Below are 18,311 nucleotides of genomic sequence, written 5' to 3' on the forward strand. Positions count from 1 at the left end.
ATTCAGTTTAGTTTCACTTCATACTTTTTCAAACAAGAAAACCAACATGCTCAACTCTAAATAATCCATTTAATGGGAGCTCAGTAGGGCTGCACGATTAATCGTTAGAAAATTGCAATCTCAATTCATACTTATGTGCGATCTCACACAGTGCCGTCCCGCAACTATTTTTCTATTGTTGCACTACCTGCTCAATACACGCAGTGTCGAGCAACGGTGGAGACGGAATTACAAGCAGTACAACATTTTGCGGCAACCACAAAACGTGAGACATTTGTTGTTTTTATGTTTATTTATTGTTTTTATGTTCAGTCTCAACTGTTACGAAGTTGATGTGCAGTTAATAAGTGCAATAAATATTTATACTGAAAAAGAAAATCGTGAGAGAATCGTGATCTCAATTCTAAGCAAAAAAATCCAGATTCTCATTTTATGCAAAATCGTGCAGCCCTAGTGCTCAGCCATGTAAGTGTCAGCTTATGAATGAGAACTTCAGCTCTCATACTTACACATATAAAGTATTTGCTATTACAAGGCAATAAGAAGAAACTGACAAGGCTTTCCTCTGTGTTTCCAATAGTCATGTAAAACACCACCAGGACCTAACCTCTAATAGGCAAAGGTGGCAACAATCAACAATACATCAGTGTGCAACTCCACCCACATGTACAGATCATCGAAATGTGTACAAAACAACACACACCATTAACACTGTCTGAAACACATTCACAGACAAAAAACCCCAGACGACGACAGTTCCTCATTTAGTCAGCCAGGATACAAAGTTTGTAAATGATATATAAATACGTGACAGAGAGCTTACGTTCTCTGTCACCACCTCTTTTCAATGACTCACTCGCTTCAGGCTGAACACACTCAAAAGTTATAAGTTGATAAATGATGCTGTAGTAAAGAAGACAGTGTGCAGAAATCTCCTCAATCTCTCTTAATATGTACGAGTTACTGATGAGTCATTCCTCTTGTCCATATGTGACTGCACCTTATTTTCTTATCTGAAAGCAGGTTATGTGATAGTGAAGGACCAGTAATTAACAAAGATGTTTGTATCATGTTTTTGTGCTTGATTTTAGGGCTGTCAAACTGTCTCAGATCAGCTGTAGATGTTTTGTTTAACTTCTATATCATATCAGGTTAATAATGACTAACCTGGGGTCAGTCGAGACCTGGCATCTTCTTGCCTGACCTGTTCTCTTGCAGTCGTGGTGGCATGAATGCCAGATGTTGTACTCTGCTCCTGTCCGCCAGTCATACATTTCACCATCTGTTTGTCAAACCACCCCATGATGTAGCTCACACTCTAGTGTTGTTTGCACTGTTTGTAAGTGTTGTAGATGTTTTATATCCAGAGAGTTTGTTTTTGTCTTTTGGCGAGTTATCTCCTGTTATTATATCATCAGAAGCCCCTTCGTCTTTGTTCTTGTTGCCAGCATACGTCTGGTTCATCCCTCCTTATCGGTCACATTTCACTCTGATCTCAGGTCTGCCTGCATTGCTTTGACATACCAGTGAGCAGCACCTCCTCCTCCAGAGTGATTGCACTCATTCCGCTGGAAGCTGCACTCTTCTGCGAGCTCTGTCATTACTACCATCTAAGCAGTGTAATTACCAGCCTCGATGTGTGTTTGCGGTGCGCGATTCAAGCCTGCATCATGCTGGGCAAGCAGGAGTGGGTGAGCAGAGCGCGCGCGAGAGAGCGTGAATGGGAGAGCCAGAACAGGGGAGGTACATCCCTGAGCTAACTAATTACTGTATGTGAGTAATTAAAAAGCATTAAATGTCTGCTATTTATCTTCTGAAGTCTGTGCCAGAGACTGTGCTGGATGTTTCTGCCCTCCTCTCACTGAAGAGGAGGGAGATTAAGTCTTTTCTTTTTTTTTTTTCCTCCCATGTGTGTCTCCTTTTTTGCCTGTTTGTTTGCAGTCAATGATCAATTTATGTTGATTTGCTTTAAAAATACTCTCTTACTTTAAATACAACTGGTTCTCAAGATTCCCACCATCAGGTATACAATATATTAGCTCCTTACTGCTAATTACTTTGTGATGGGGAGGTTTCTTCCTCACACAGCAACAGCATTTGTTTTGTCTCAGTACCATTTACTTAAGAAAAACTTGGACTTTGAGTTGAGAATTTGACGTCCTGAGAGTTTGCATTTAAGAAAATTAACGACATTACCATCAGCCTCAGCTCTACTTTTGCTTACAGCTCATCGGCAGCTGTTAGTACTCTCGCAGATTTACAGTATTTAAACATCAAACATGCTAACCAACAGCATGTTAGTAGCACATGTGTGACCAAGTATTGCCACACAGTGCCTGTAGCATGGCTGTAGATCACATATGCACTGCATTACCTCACAGAGGGGCACCTCAAAGGCTGAAGTCCTTACTGCAGCAGCCTGGGTTTGACTCTGCTCCAGACCTTGAACTAACTACACGTCTCTCTACTTTTCTGTTTGTCCACATTATCCTATCTGCCAAAGGCCTAAAATACCAGTAACTAAATTAATAAAGTACACCTTACCTATACAATAAACACCAATAAACCAGGAAAACGCACCAATAAACACAGAGCACCAAGAGCTTCTATAGGATTGGATGTTATTTGGCATCCACATTAGAAAGAACGCAGGTTTAAGTCACTATGCTGTTGGCTTCACTCACTCTGGGAGCTCCTGTTAATGAGAATACAGCTGATCTGAACCATCTCCTTGTAAATGTGAGAAAGGACAACTTCAGAAAAAGTCCCGACCTGATTCACCCGGTGTTTTCCGGAGTTTATGTGTGAGAACAGCTTTAATCAGATGTGTTTCTCACTAAGGAGCTGTGTTCTGGCAAAGGTCACTGATAAAGAAGACCACACTCTCTACATTGCTTCTCTCATCAGGCACCTCAGACATATAATGAAGCCATTCTACCGCTCCGGCAGCTGGGGCGGATAATCTGCGATTGGGCCTCAGTGGATCACAGGACAGCCCTCTGAAAGAGGAAGGACTCTGTCAGAAAGCATGATCAGAGCAGGCGTCTTTGGGCCGGAAGTGACTGTGGTTCCGTAAAAACAAAGACATGATACATCCGCGCGGCTGTATGACGATAGGGAGATTCTGTTTGCCGTGAATGAGTTTTGTTGATGTTGCCCATGTGCGTGTGTTGTGTATGAGTAATGCGGTCTTAATGCCCAAAAGGACTTGAGCTAGCTCTCATAAAAGCCATTGTGTATCATAAAAGACACTGGGACCACTGTGAGCTGCCTTTACACAATGGAAAGCTCAACGTTATGCAAATTGGACTTTGTAAAGCGATAGCCAACCCAGGAGTCGACATTTGTAGAGTTCACAAAGACGCGTGTAGCTGGAGAGAGCACATTTTCTGCTCGTTCTCACTGGAAATAGTTAAATGTTTAACTCCTGTCTTTCTGGAGCTTCCCTTGCAGCTTTGTGCGCAACAGTGTAGTGTGTCACTGCTTAAATTTTAATGCTGGACGTAGTTATGCAGCGGTTTGTTGTGTTTGAGCGTGTGTTCCTGCTGTTGTTTGAATCATATTACATTTTTTAAAGCGCTTGTCTTACGAGTAAAATTGTACTGCTCCTCTCTGATTAACTATGACCATGAGTTTGGTAACTGGTGAAAGTGAGGTGAAAGCACCATGTGATGACACGTACGGTTGAATGTGATGCAAGAAACAGGTGACAGATGAGTGGCATATATGATGGAAGTGGGGACATGAAACCCTAGGATTTTATGAAAGTTAAGTATAACAGCAGAGTAATATGGAACTCCAAAGAAGTACAAAAAATTAAATGGTGAGCAGTGGAACTTTATGGGCATATTTTATAAAGGTATATATGCAGATGATGAGCTTATTCACCGTGTGGAGCCTTATATAGATAAGAGCTTTAACCTCACAATGGAGAACTAAATGGAGACTGAGATTAGACAGAAACCTGAGAATGATAAAGGAAAGAGAGAAATTCTAGTGGTCTGTCTGCAGCATAGAGAATTAAGCACATTTACATTTCAGACATTAAGCTGAATATCATATTAATAACAAGTAACCCCCCACTGAGACTGCATTTTATCACATTTTCTGCAGCTCTTAAAACATTTTCCATAACCCGTGGTTTCTGTTTCATCCAAAATAGCTGTTAAATATGTGCATTCTTTGTCCAGGTAAGCAGTAGTTTGGCTACAAAATGCTCTGATAGCTGCAGGTTATCAGAAAAAACACCTAAAAAAAAACAAAAAAAGTGGGATTGTCTTGACAGCACAAGGATAATATGTCTGCCAGTGTCGATGCAGGCCGGTTTTCTGGTTTTCATGGCTCTGACAGTACATGCTGCAGAGAAGATAGAAGTCAGACAGAACAACGTCTTATAGTGAGATGAGACTGAAACTGTCCACTGCAGCCACTGTCTTCATGCTGAACTCTGCTGTCACTCCCTTTCTTTGCAACCAATCAGTATTCTACCCAGGGCAAAGTTTTGTTTGTAGCCTCTGCATTGGTTGAATTCCCACAATCCCTCTCACAGCATAGCGAGAGCTGGTCAAATGAGCACAAACAACACCATAAATCCACATCAGTCTCTTCAATACTTATATGCTATGCTGTAGTTACTTAAATGTAAGTAAATGTTCTTCAAAGCACTAAAGTGAACCTTTTAACTGTTCGTCACCTGCAGTGAAGGTTTATCAGGTTTCTGTTTAGAAAGAAAGCTCCAAAGCAAGTCATTTGACTATTGCCCTCCTGGTTTCAGGGCAATAGTCAAATGACTATGGGTTTGGTTTAATTCTCAGTAAAATTTCCAAGTCGGTTTTCAGTTAAATGTGAGGTTTTAAATGATTTTGAAGATTATGACATTCTGATTTCATTAACTTTTTACGCAGCGTCCCAACATTTTTCACCGCAGAGCTGTACTGCCAAGATCCCTTACTGGGTCTCTCTTTACATTTGCATATGGACCACCATGCCAGCACATTATCATTTCTTGCTGTCACGCAGTCGAGTCATAACCACATCATGAAAAAAAGAAAATAAATAAATAAATTCCCTGCCGGTCACCCTAAAGTACCAACGAAATCAAAACCAAAAACACGCAACCATGACTTCAGTCTGTTGTCTGCACTCACAATGACCCAAGATCAGAATAGTCCAGTCTTCAGGTTGATCGAGTAAGCTGGACGTGACCGTATTCCTGTACCTTTTTGCTGAACGTTTAACCATAAAACCTCAGAAGAGAGAAAACAGAAGTCTTTATAAAGCTAGTTCATTTTTAAGACTTGGTGCTGTGTGAGTGTTATGTTAAAACATACTGTTGTGGTTCACCAAGCAGTGCTCCAGTCTCCTCCACCCACTTTCTTGACTTTTGATATCTACTTTAGCCAAAAGGGTGAGGTTTGGTAAAGTGTTCTTTTGCTTTCTCTTTCTCTCTCTCTCTCTCCTAAAAACTATGAACCACACAAAGTTGTTTGTTTAGTGTCGCGCTGTGGAAAGAGTAGAAACAGTAACTTCTTTGTGACTGTCACAGCCGTGAGCCCACATAACAGCGAACACAAATATAGGACGCTTTTGTTTTTTTGGTATATAAAAAAATTGGGGGGGTTTCATTTACTCATGCTTAAAATACAAAACAATCATCAAATGGCCCAGAATAAGAAAAGAATGCATAGACTTTTGTGTTTATGTGGGCAGTCGCCCCCTCCCTCAAAGATCATTTTTGAGCCCTGCTGTAATCTATGCAGTGGGAAAATGCTTCAGTGTATTTAAACTGTCTGTGCACTCTCCCTGTTTGGATTTGTATTACTTTCTTGTCTGATAAAATTAGCTAGTGTTTCTGAGGTTTTAATCTGCAGCAGAGCGGCTGCAGCCTTCGTGTCCTGTGGGTGTGCGGCTTTCTGTGTGTGCGCGCCATATGTGATAATAATATCCCTTGTCAGCCTCCTGAAGATTAGCCTGGATGGGAGAAATCCTCTGTCATATCCCCTCACCTTATTTTCTCTCTCACTCTGGTTTATCAGTCCTACGTTGTTTTACAGTTTAGAGACTCTGAGTTTTGACTCTGTGGAAAAAATATGGGTCACACAGGCTTTATGATTTAAAAATCAGTGTATTTTAAGGCACATTTGTCTTTGTCTTAATATTTTTCCTGATTGTATGCCTGTTGTTGTTTCTCCTCTCAGATCTGCATCAGACATCATCCAAGAAAGAAGCACAAGAAGAAGAGGAGGAGGACGGCCTGGTTCCAGATTGGATGGACCAGTGAAGTCTTTCCCACCCTCCCTGTTAAAAGCAATGTTTTTGGGAGCTGGAGGTCGTAACAGCACCTTCCCCAGCACCCCTCCCAATATGGGATGCCAGCCCCCTGCCCCCCTGCCCTGAGCTCTCCTGGGGTGTCATGAATAGTTACAGAGACAGAGGGGTAACTTGCACCTCCTCAGACCTTCTCGATGGAGGCGGAGGAGGGTTGCCCCAGCACACTCCATTTCGTCACACCCCTAATGGGCACCCGGCGCTAGGTCCCTCTGACCCGGTCATCCAACCACGCATCTCTGTGCCCAAAATGGGTGTCCGTGCACGGATCGCAGAATGGCCTCCACGCCGTGCTCAGTCCCGGGAGTCGCTGCTCGAGAATGGGCAGATTGGCGGCAATCACTACGGCGATGACGGTTCAGTTTTATCAGTTTTGTCTGACTTCAGGCTGGTGCGGGGAGGAGTCGCCAGGTTGCCCCGGCGGAGGTCCAAGGATGTAGGAGAGTTTGGCGGTGAGAGAAGTTCTCCTTTCAGCCTGAGAGTGTTCCCACCTTTGAGAAAGCGCTCCAACAGTGAAGTGACGCTGAGCGAACAAGATGAAAATGAGGTGAGTGTGAAATCTCCCTCTAGTGCCTCTTTTACACGTGTAGGTCCTAACTGGATTAATTGTTTTCCTTTTAGCAGTAGTCCAGATTGAGTTAAATGACTCAAACAAACCAACTTTACAATGCATGACTTCACAATGACTGACATCCACAAACACCAGTGACTGAATGCAGGTGATACAGCTCTGCAATCTGCTCTGTGGACATATTTACACCGTCCAAGAAAACTTTAAAAACTTAAAATGTTGTTACTGCGTGTTTAGTCTAAACTCCTTTCTGTTATCACAGATGCTGTGGCACATGTCTGCGGTTACAGATGATCTTCCATTAACATTTAAACAAATAGTTTATCAAGCTTTGACAGGCGGATTTAATGGTATTAACTTTTCAAGCTATGCTGAAATCACATATCTGCGGTTTTAAAATTCTGTCCTGCTTTACTTTAATGTGATTAATGAAGTGAAGTTTTACATTTTCATGTCACTTGCTCTGTGAATTCATGATGTTGTTGTTGTGCAGGTTTATTTATTTTCAGCTGTAGTTAGTATGGGTTGACATGCTAACCTAATGAGATTGTTGCAGATGTTTTTGGCTGTTCCCTTACCTCCAGGCCACCTGCAGAAGAAATCGGACATCTGATAAAGACATCTTAAGAATATGTCTGTGTAGGTTCTGGCAGGTTGCCAGGATTTAAGTAAACTGACAGAAACTAAAAAGCGAACCACACGTTAGAGTGAGGTCTTTAAATTACTCTCTGTCAGTCCAAAATGTACTACGGTCTGCCCCAGGGCAGCTGTGGCTACAACCGTAGCTGCCTCCACCAGTGTGTGAATGCGAGAGTGAATGAATAGTGGCATTGTAAAGCGCTTTGGGTGCCTTGAAAAGCGCTATATAAATCCAATCCATTATTATTATTATTATTATTATTATTACGGATTCACTTGGCTTTTTAACAATGTATACCAAACTGTTAATTGTAACTTAATTATAAAATCCGCAGTATAAGAAATCTAGACATTGTTCAGCCTTTATTCTTGTTTCATTGAAGCACTGATATTTCTTTTTTATAGATTTTTTATTTTTTTTATTTGAGGAGCTCTCTGTGTGACTGGTTTGATTGACAGCTTTCAGATTTGTCTAAAATCTGCTCCTAGATCGATAAAAGGCTGATGTTCTAACCACTGAGCTGTTATCACACATTGAAATTGTCTCCTCTTCTTGCATAAAGGTGGAGGCTCGAGGAGATGGCGGATTGGGGAACCGGTTCAGGGAATACGGTAGCACCTCCTCCATCGACATCCAAGGCATCCCTGACCAGAGCTTCTTTGACATGATCAGCCAGTTCCGCCAGGAGAGGCCTGACCAGCGCAGCTCTGCACCCATACAAATCGGCGAGCTGCTGCGTGCTCCAGACTCGCCACCTGGACCTCTCCCCTCAGCGCCCTCACCTGGTCCCACAGGTGTGGAAGACAGAGAGACAGGAAGGAAAGACGGCACTGAGAGAGTGAGAAAGAAAAGTGGAGGGACAGAGTCGTCGCTGGGCACCTCCTCTTTGTTTCGGAAACTTCGGAGCTCCAATAGAGGGGAGCTGGATGGAGGGAAAGGAGAAACTGTTGAGGACAGGGGAACACGAGCTGCCATCAATTCCTCCTTTAAATCGTGGGTGTGTCCAAAAAGCTTTGTCCACTTTGACGCTCAGAGCATCCTGTTTGACCTCCACGAGGCAGCGGCTCAGCGTGGCTTTGTCACGCAGAGGAGAAACACGGCCACGGGAGCATCAGCAGCCTCAGTGTCTCTGTCAGTCTCCAGATCCTCAGCGAGTGTAAACGACCCCATTTACTCCAGCATCGAGGATCTGACTCTGAGCCTCGACCAGGGCTCCACAACACCCTCACTGGGTGTGGACCCTCTAGATGGCGCTGGAGCCCAAAGCTCCAGTCCACTTCTCCTCTCCTGCCCACACTTCCTCAATGAAACCGGAGGCCACGGAGAGCGCAACATCAGCTTCCTCAGCTCGTCATTAGAACGAGGAGGAGATGGAGGAGGAGGGGACGGGGGGAGGGGATGGCTGAGGAAGAGTAACGCCAGCGTGTCAGTGGTGGAGGTGGCCACTGAAGAGCAGGCTACAAGACTGGAAAGACTGAAACTGTACAGCATAGAGCATGTAGACCTGGGCGCTAGGTACTACAGAGACTACTTCCATGGAAAAGGTAGCACTGAGTCATACACAGTTAACACACTCACTCTGCTGCAGAGCCATCACTTCCACTATCAATGCTATAAATACTCTTTGATCTAACTGCCAGCTGTGTTCATGTCATAATCACCAGAAGTTATCATTTCCAAGAGTCTCTTGAGTTAATAAGAAAAGGGTAGGGCTCAGTTTCTGACACATTTAGCATGGTACGCTTACCTCCGGCAAACACAGCGATGAAAATTGACTTACAAAGAACATGAAACAAGAACAAGATGCGACATGTTAGGATGTTCTATCTTTTCATTTCATTTCATTCATTTATTTATTCATTTTCAGGCACAACAAATACCTATATTGAACATAAAATACACAAAACAAAAAACAAAACTTGCCTGAAAAAGGAGTGGGACAAAGAAAACTTATTAAATCCCACCCCTATACTCACTCATCAACAAAAAAAAAACAATAAACTTCCCGCAGCTACGCCCATCATTGCATACAGACCCATCAACAGCCCCGGGCAGATACAAGCATCTAAGCGGCAGCTCGCAACCAACAATTAGAGCCTTCATAACTGAATACAGAATATATAAATTATAAATTGCATTACCACAGGTAACAGGCAGTAATAACTACAAGTAACAGACACACATACATATACATACATATATATCTACACACACAAGTACATATATGTACATACATACGCACACTTTATTTTTTATTTTTTATTTTGGAATCCATACCAGCAATGGTAAGAGAACAGACATTACAGAGCACACTAAAACCCATCATTGAGTATACTGTGACCAGACCAACTGTTTGTAGAGAAATTTAAATCTATGAATATTTTTGCATTGTTTCAATTGTAAACTCAGACTGTTCCAGATTTTCACACCACATACAGACACACAAAAGCCTTTACGGGTTGTTCGAGTTCTGGGTAATTTGAATTCTCCAAAGCCTCTCACATTATAAACCTTTTCTCGAATTTCAAATCTAGTTTGTAAATTTGCCGGTAAAAGTTTAGTAAAAGCTTTATACAAAATTATGGATGTATTGTAATTAACCAGATCCTGGAATTTAAGTAACTTTGCCTGAAGAAAGAATTTGTGAGTATGATCTAGATAACCAGCCTTGTGAATAATACGCAGTGCTCGTTTCTGTACTGTGACTAATGGATTAGTTGTATTTTTATATGTATTTCCCCACACTTCCACACAATATGTAAGATATGGAAGAACCAGGGTACAGTACAGAGTACGAAGTGCATCTTTATCAAGGGATTGTTTCACTTTGTTCAAAACTGCGAGGCTTCTGGAAATTTTGGTTTTTTTTCTTTGATGAGTTTCTAGTAACCGAGACAACAGAAATCACTTCTCACTCATGAGAGCCATTAATCTGATTGAAAGACACAACAGTTATACTTCATAAACATTCAGTCTCAGTAATAAAATTGTATAAATTATCTTTATGTTTTAAAATCTAAGTACCCTGAAAGTGAGCACTATAAAACTAGATGCTAGATGCTAACAGATTTTTTTTAAACCGTGGAACAGATTTACAGACATACGTTTTCCACATTGAAACCCAATGTTTTTCATTCTTGTTTTTGATTACTGCTTATATGTGTCCAGATGTAGTTTCTGAAACAAGAAACACTTGCTCTGCTTTTTCTTTCTCTTTTCTAAGTGACTAATAAGTCTTTAAAAGTAGTCAAATTTCTTCATCTTGTCGGATGATGTCCGCCCACTGGTGTTAATCACTACTGAGAGCTCAACAATACTGACGTAATGATCTTCCTTTATAATCCAATTTGTGCCTCTTGCTGTCATCCGTTGGAGTTAGATTGTGACGATGTTGTTTGTCCATTCAGAGTTTCTCACATCTCATCCTGCAGCTCTTTATATCCAGCTGGGCCCCAGCGCTGAGCTGGCCAACCTCCCACAGTTTTTCTTACACGTGTACCTGTCTGTTCTGCTGGCAAACTCTGACCTGATGATACGCCACCTGCCTTTCTGCAGGTCGGGAGGAGCACTTAACAACAGTTGTTTTAGATCTGTTGTTAAAGGTCAAATGTCACACCAATTTTCAGAGGAGGCGGTTTGTGTGAGCTTGTCATTGGGCATTTCTTGTCAGCATCACCTCTTCTGACACTGTTGATGAAACTTCCCTCTGGCGTGCATCATCTGGCTGAAGCCTAATTAGTGACAGATGCTGTTAGCCGCACGTGTGTGTGTGTGTGAGCGAGAGAGAGAGACAGAGGCAGGCCTGCAGCCACACAGATAAAGGTTATCATTCCAAAAATATGTTCATCTGCTGACTTGTTTCCAGCTTAGCTGTCCCCCAAAACGCTGCAGAGATTGTGTGCGTGTGCACGTCAGAAAGCCTCATCAAAAAGCTGACATTTGCACCACAGGACGTGGCGTAGAAGCTGATCAGGCCCGAGTCTCCTAACGTGCCCATCATCCCCGTTCACTCCAGCGGTGGGATGGAGGAGGAGTACTTGTCAAACTGGATTCCTCCTCACAGTTCTGGAGAATTTGTGTTTCTTTCCATAATGCCTGCAGCACTGGCATTAGCATGGCTCAGCTTATGAGCTTTAGAGGAATATCGGCAAGATGCTAGTATAGTGTGGCGATAACTCTGTCTCGGCCCCTTTAATAGATGAACGTGTTGTGCCGACAATGCTAATTGACTGCTGTGGACATTACATTTTATTCACTTCCTTGAGTTACAAGGCTGAGGACATATTTCTCCTTTTAATGGTCTCATTCTAAAGGTCATGCTGCCTCATCTGTCAGGCCTGCTAAGTACACATGAATTACACAACATCCAGACAGTCTCTGTAAGTCAAGTTCTTTCCCATTCATCTCATTTCTTATGTATCAGTTCAGTGCTTGTGAACTTTTTCATCCTGTGAAGTGGGACATGACAGAATAATTTGAGAGCCAGTGTGTTATATGTGCTGCTTACTCTCCTTCTCAGTCATGTTGTGAACCTCAACACATTTCTGTAGCCACTTCTGCTGCTTTGTGCTCATTATACATGTAGTCATGTTGATATTACTGATTTAAATCATTGTGAGGTATGTTGCCTAGATAATTTCTCTCTGTGCAGCTACTGTAATTAAAACGTGTTATTTATTTTTAAATAGGGAAGCAGCATGGTGGGTCTGTAGACTGTGCTGTGCCTCATATTAGCGTTTGGAGTTTGTTCTCACTGTGTGTGCGTGGGTTTTCTCTCAGAGTTTCGGTTTCTTCTGCCATCATGCAGGTTAAAGATCACTATCTGCACCCAGGAGCCTCTCATAAAAGAGATTGTTGATCTCTAGAGTTTGCCTTCGAGGTAAAATAATTAAAAATAAATTAATGCGTACAGTTCATAGAGTCCTTTCTTAAACAGGATTACCTTAAACAGGATTTTAATAAATTCATCAGTTTTCCAGGGCAAACAAAAAGGTGGTTGTTATCTGATTTTATGGCTCCAAAAACACTCCAAAACATAAAGCTGGTCAGTTTTACTCTCATTCAAGGATTAAGCAGTTAGAGAGAATCTGGAAACGATGTGGAAGTAGATGAAGATTACATTTCCGATGCTCGACTCATCACTGATAGCATTTTTTTGGCTGCTGCTTCTTCTTTTATTATTGGAAAACTCATCTGATCGCCTGTCTGCTGGCACACTGAGGTGTAGACACAACACAGGCACATGTTCAGACACAGAACTTTCTCTGCTTCTCAGACTTTAACCTTGGTTGTCTCTGACCTCCTCCAGAGCTCTCAAACTACTTCGGGACAGACGATAAGCTGGGCCCTGTGGCCTTGAGCATCCGCAGAGAGAAACTGGAAGACACCAAAGACCTGAAAGACCAGTACCAGTACCGACTCATCGTCAGAACGAGCGAGGTATGCGTGTGTGTGTTTATGTGTTTATATGCTGATCACGGGGGTTTCCAGTCAGAGTCTGTTAATTACTCAACTGCTTTCAGTTTCTCCAGGCCTACCTGTGACACGTGCCCTCATTATAACCTTCCCTCTGTCCCCTCGCCCCTCTGCTCATCCCTCTTCTGCTCTCTGTCAGTGGAAAATTCCACCTGCTCAGTCCAAGCACATTAAAGCCAAACCAAACACGGGCTGCTCCCACAGCCAGCTACTTCTCCTCTTTGATGGATCAGACACTCATGATGTGGTAAATGATGGGCTGATGATTGTAGAGAATTAGTTTTCAGATTCTCTGCATCCATTCTTGGTTTTTTTCAGAGGTTTTACTTCCACAGTTTCCAAGACACAATTTTGGAAAGACATCTTTGTTCAGAGACACAACTGATGATTATTTTCCTACTAATTAATGTAAATTGTCCATCTCAGTTTACCGAAGTCAAGTAGAATGACTCTTGTAGTTTGACTAACAGTCCAAAACTGAAAGACATTAAGTTTACTGTAACTGAAATAGTTGGAGACTATCTCGATGCGGGGCTACCAATTCTAAATTATCTGAAGGTGTGAATGGTTCTTTCTCTGTGTTAGCCCTGCAGCGTGTCCAGGGTGTATCCTGCCTCTCATCCTATGACAGGTGGGATAAGCTGTTGGAAAATGGATGAAAATTCTGGAAATTAATAGTTAGTGCTAGTGTTCACACCACTTAGACCTCACTTTCTGCTCAGCTCAGTCTTATGGGGTTTTTTTTTATTTTTATTTTGTGCATGGTTGGCATTTAAAATGATAACACAGCACAGTTTGTGTCAGAGGTCTTGTGAAGTAATTGGCTTAATCTCAATCAATATATTTTACCGGTTTAGCATCATAAAGACCGCTCGAACAACAAGCTCGCCTCTCCTCATTGTGTTAATGCGGTCTTAGCCTGAGTGTGTCCTTCTTTGTGGCTGTGCTGTGTTGTTTTTAGCAGGATTACATGGCTGCCTGGCCTCATCACTGTAGCTCTGGTATAACAATGGAGCCTCTCCACCATCTAAGTACACAGAGCTAAGCTAACAGACACAGTCCAGGCCCACTGTTCCCACACAGAGAAAAAAGGAGATTGATTGCGGACTTTATTCTCTCCCACTCAAGCCACAGCCGCTCTCAAATATCCATCCCCCTAAGCCTGTCATTTAATTCTGTGCTGACACAGCAAGGTGGGGAGACTTCCTCTTTCTCCTCTGTCACACATTCAAACAGCCCCCCCCCCTCTGATATTTCTGCTCAGCACGTCGCAGTCACTCGTTCGGCCTTGCTCACAGGCTGACGAGTTGAAACGATATCTGCGTAACTTCAGCCGTGGGTCGGTCGGGCTTCATTTCCTTGCGGCAGACCCGAGTCGCTGAGGTTCAGCTGTCTCTCCGGCCTCTGCCAGCTCCAGAGACCGCCATACATTTTTAATCAGTCTGCAAGTGAGAAGCAGCAGCCCACTCCTCCCAGAGGTTATTATAGTCTAACTGTTTTGAAGCAGGTCAGTTCCCCCTGATCAGGAAGCAGCACAATACTGAGCAGAATCTTGATTCACAACACCGCTGAACTTAAAGCCTCCATGCAGACGCCTGAACTAAGACTGTTCTTATTATTACTTAATCTAAATATTTTTTTTATTTATGTTTAAGGTGTACAACATAAATGTCCAACCAAAAATCTAAAACTTGAGCCCTTAAAGGAAAAACACTAAACAGCAGAAAGCATTAAACTTTAAGACCATGCAAAAAGAAATTTACTGCTTAACTATTTAAATTTATCGATGGGTTAAAAAAATCAAAACAACAGCAATAAATCCAGTGGTTTTATCACAAACAAGAACGATGCACATCATCACATCATTAGCAAGGCTGGTTACTATAATCACACTGATCTGTTGTTTCCCACATCATGAGGTTATATTCACTGTAACACCTTTGGGGGGCGGAATATAAATTTTCTTGACATTTCAACCATGACACTTGAATAATATTTGTTATGTAGGAAGCTCAAATTGCTTCCAGTTTTTGTTTTTTAAACTAATGTTGTTCTGAACCCACAGCTGGTGACGCTGCGCGGCTCCATTTTAGAAGATGCAGTGGCGTCTACGGGGAAGCATGGCACCGTTCGGGGTCTGCCACTCAAAGAGGTCCTGGAACAGGTCGTCCCCGAACTCAACGTGTCCTGTCTGAGACTGGCGCTCAGCACGGCCAAAGTCACAGAGCAGCTCCTTAAACTGGATGAACAGGGGGTGAGTTTACGGTGCACTGAGTGCACCGAACAGCTGTTCCAGCAAGCTGGAAGACTGCAGAGTAAAATTGTACACTAATAAGGGGAAGCTGTGGCACGTGGTGTTCTCAGGTAGTGTGTGAGACTTGGGTAACTGATTTAGTGCTGGTGCAAAGTGCAGTGTTGTACAGGGAAAGCTGTAAGAAAAAGGGTGTGGTACGTTTGAGCATGAGTGAGTAGCCATACAAGCTGTAATGTTTGGCCATGTTATCTCACCTTTCATTTAATGGAGGGAGAAGTGTAGGGTGGAGGTATTTTGCCAACAACTGAGCTGTTGGGTTGTTTGTGCAGGTGGTTTATAGATCAACAAAGCTGTGTGTAAACAAGTCCAGATATACGTTACTTTTGGGTTAAAAGCTTGTTTGTTGGCATTAACCTTCAGAGTGCTGTGTTTCAGCTGTGTTTGTGTGTGTGGTCTCTCAGCTGCTCGTGCTTGTTCTGCTTGTGTAATATTAACATCGTGTCTCTTCTGCCTTGTAGTTAAGTCAGAAGCACAAGGTGGGTGTTCTGCTGTGCCGTGCAGGGCAGAGCACAGAGGAGGAGATGTACAACAACGAGGAGGCATCGCCCGCCTTCTCTGCCTTCCTGGAGCTGCTCGGGGAGCAGGTGCTTCTCAAAGGATTCACCAAATACGCTGCACAGCTCGACACCAAGAGTAAGAACGCTCTGCAGCATAGCATCCGCTTTTAGAAATCATATTTTTACATGTTGGTCTCATTGCTGAAGAAGTGGTTTCAATGTATCATTTCATTACTGTTTCCTATTCTCAAAAGAAAAATGCAAATAAACTGTGAAATGAGTATTTTAGGTTTTAAAGGATGTTCTTCATAAAGACACTCACTTGTCTCGATAAAGCCATAAAGAATGTTTACACAGTAACTCCTGCAGCATCTTTAGTTTTCATGAATTCACTACATTTAACAGACTCATCAGTCAGTAATGTTGCATATGTGTCATAAAACCGGGGGTTACACAGTGAATGCATCATCAGAAACTTTGACTAATGTGTGGTCAACAGCTGCTGACTTTCAACAAATATCTTTCCTCCAGCGGACTCTACGGGCACCCACTCCCTGTACACCACCTACCAGGGCTATGAGATAATGTTCCACGTGTCCACCATGCTGCCATACATGCCCAGCAACCCACAGCAGGTAACAGCCCCACCTAAGTAAAGCACCAACACTGGTGTACGTCTCTAAAGAAAAAAAAAACATCCAAGTCGATGCTTTGTTGTCACACAGCCTTTGAAAGCACGTCTGTGTTTGTTAGCTGAGGCTTCTTCTGCTATTTTTTCTCTGGCTCGTAAACGACGGCAAGAATTCATGAAGTGGAAACTTGTGACTTTTGTCGACCTCTTCATTTGGAATTTTTTGTTTTTATTCAGCCTCTTGTGTTTTTATAGTCTTTGTTTTCTGTGTCTTGGTATTTCTTTCCTTTCTGGCTGTCTCTTCTTTCATTGTTTGTCTGGATCAGAGTTGGGTGGGGTTCAGCAGTGTAGTTATTAGTATATTTTCTTCCTCTTACTTTCCCTCTCTATCTTTTTTTTTTTTTTTAATTTGACTAAATTTTTCTTCTTGCATGATCTTCTGGATGCTGTGCGTTCCCAGCATGTGCTGGTGTCGCTCAAGAGTGTGTAAAATTCAGCATGTTGGTATTTTTTACAGTTTGCCTGAGTATTTGCGTAAGAGCCTGTCTCGAGTGTGCACATGTGCCTGCAGGTGCTCGGGATTAGTGCACACTTTTGAATGTGTCAGTATGTCAGAGCAGAGCAGTTTAGGCCAAAGAGGTGTCATTAAACATACATTAATCTTGTTAATTAAACTTCACTGTTGCCATATCCATACCAGCAATCAGTTATTTATTATAGAAAAAGCTTTTTGATAATCTCCTCATCTTTTAGTAACATGAGAAAATGTGAAATCGTTGAAATGTTCGAACAGCTGAGTGTTGGTGTCAGGTGTTTATAACAGCACAATAACTCCATCCAGAGGCTTTAGGGGCTGCAACAGCAAGGAGGTTTACTTACTCAGTTGAACCTCTAGATGGCATCATCTCACTGCAAAAATAACCCTCAGTGACTGGAGAAGCAAAAGAAGGTTGAAACATAAGCTGCTGTGATGACTCCTGAATTCAGGATAAAGGAGAACACTAACTTCACCTGCACAACTGTTCTTGGGTTAAATGAACAATGAAGAAATTTGCTGTAAATAACAGGTGAATCATGCATATGAAGGGTCACATTCAAAACGCTGAAATAGAAAATGATGATATGCTAATACATAAGAGGCCCCAAATAGCCCAGATTTTCATGCTACTGTAAAAAAAACATGAAGTGCAATTCAAATATTCACACAGCAGCCTGGGTACGAGTGAAGGATGCTCCTGTGGTACTGCACAGGAGCCAAACAGTGGGCTGCATTACATAATTGGTATTTTCACACTTCTCTTTGCAGATGAAGAGCAGATTGGCAAGCACCGCACCACAGACACAGCCTGCACTGTGTGCCACGTCTCCTACATAAACGCAGATAGACAGACAAGCTAACGCACACACACAGACACAAATAGCCCACACAGAACCCGCAAAACAAATTACGTAAAGAGCTGTTGCTTGGTGTCTAACAGCGAGTGTCTTAATCTCTCTTTTCCCCTGTCGGACATTCTGTCGTTCACTGAGTCAGTCGTGTGAATGCCAATTACGCTCGCTCGTTTTTATTAATTTATCGTTTTTATGTCTTCTCTCCTGCTCAGCTCCTGAGAAAGAGGCACATAGGGAACGATATTGTCACCATCATCTTTCAGGAGCCTGGAGCGCTGCCCTTCACCCCGCAAAATATTCGTTCACACTTCCAGCACGTTTTTGTTATTGTTCGTGTTCACAACCCCTGCTCTGAAAACACCTATTACAGGTAAATGTTTACATCAGCACAAACTCATGTTTCTATACACGTGGTGCACGTTATTAATTAGGATCTCACTTCCAATACTGTTCCCGCCTCTCAG

The 18,311-nt window shown here is 42.5% G+C and overlaps 1 protein-coding gene across 3 annotated transcripts in view; it reads left to right on the forward strand.

Annotated features, from left to right (window-relative positions):
* sipa1l3 (signal-induced proliferation-associated 1 like 3) overlaps positions 1-18,311 on the forward strand; it is an 88,710-nt gene that overhangs the window by 55,020 nt on the left and 15,379 nt on the right. For all 3 annotated transcript variants that reach the window (XM_085243557.1, XM_085243556.1, XM_085243558.1), the window contains 7 exons: positions 6,198-6,874; positions 8,101-9,082; positions 12,847-12,977; positions 15,079-15,267; positions 15,786-15,960; positions 16,356-16,459; positions 18,060-18,217. In XM_085243557.1, coding sequence (XP_085099683.1) covers positions 6,413-6,874; positions 8,101-9,082; positions 12,847-12,977; positions 15,079-15,267; positions 15,786-15,960; positions 16,356-16,459; positions 18,060-18,217 — 2,201 coding nt within the window. In that variant the 5' untranslated portion in view covers positions 6,198-6,412. The remainder of the gene's footprint in view (positions 1-6,197; positions 6,875-8,100; positions 9,083-12,846; positions 12,978-15,078; positions 15,268-15,785; positions 15,961-16,355; positions 16,460-18,059; positions 18,218-18,311) is intronic.

The sequence above is a fragment of the Mchenga conophoros genome, linkage group LG14 (assembly GCF_057382185.1).
Source record: "Mchenga conophoros isolate Kocher_MC1m ecotype Shallow Benthic linkage group LG14, M_conophoros_male_GT1.1, whole genome shotgun sequence".
In the NCBI taxonomy this organism is placed as follows: Eukaryota; Metazoa; Chordata; class Actinopteri; order Cichliformes; family Cichlidae; genus Mchenga; species Mchenga conophoros.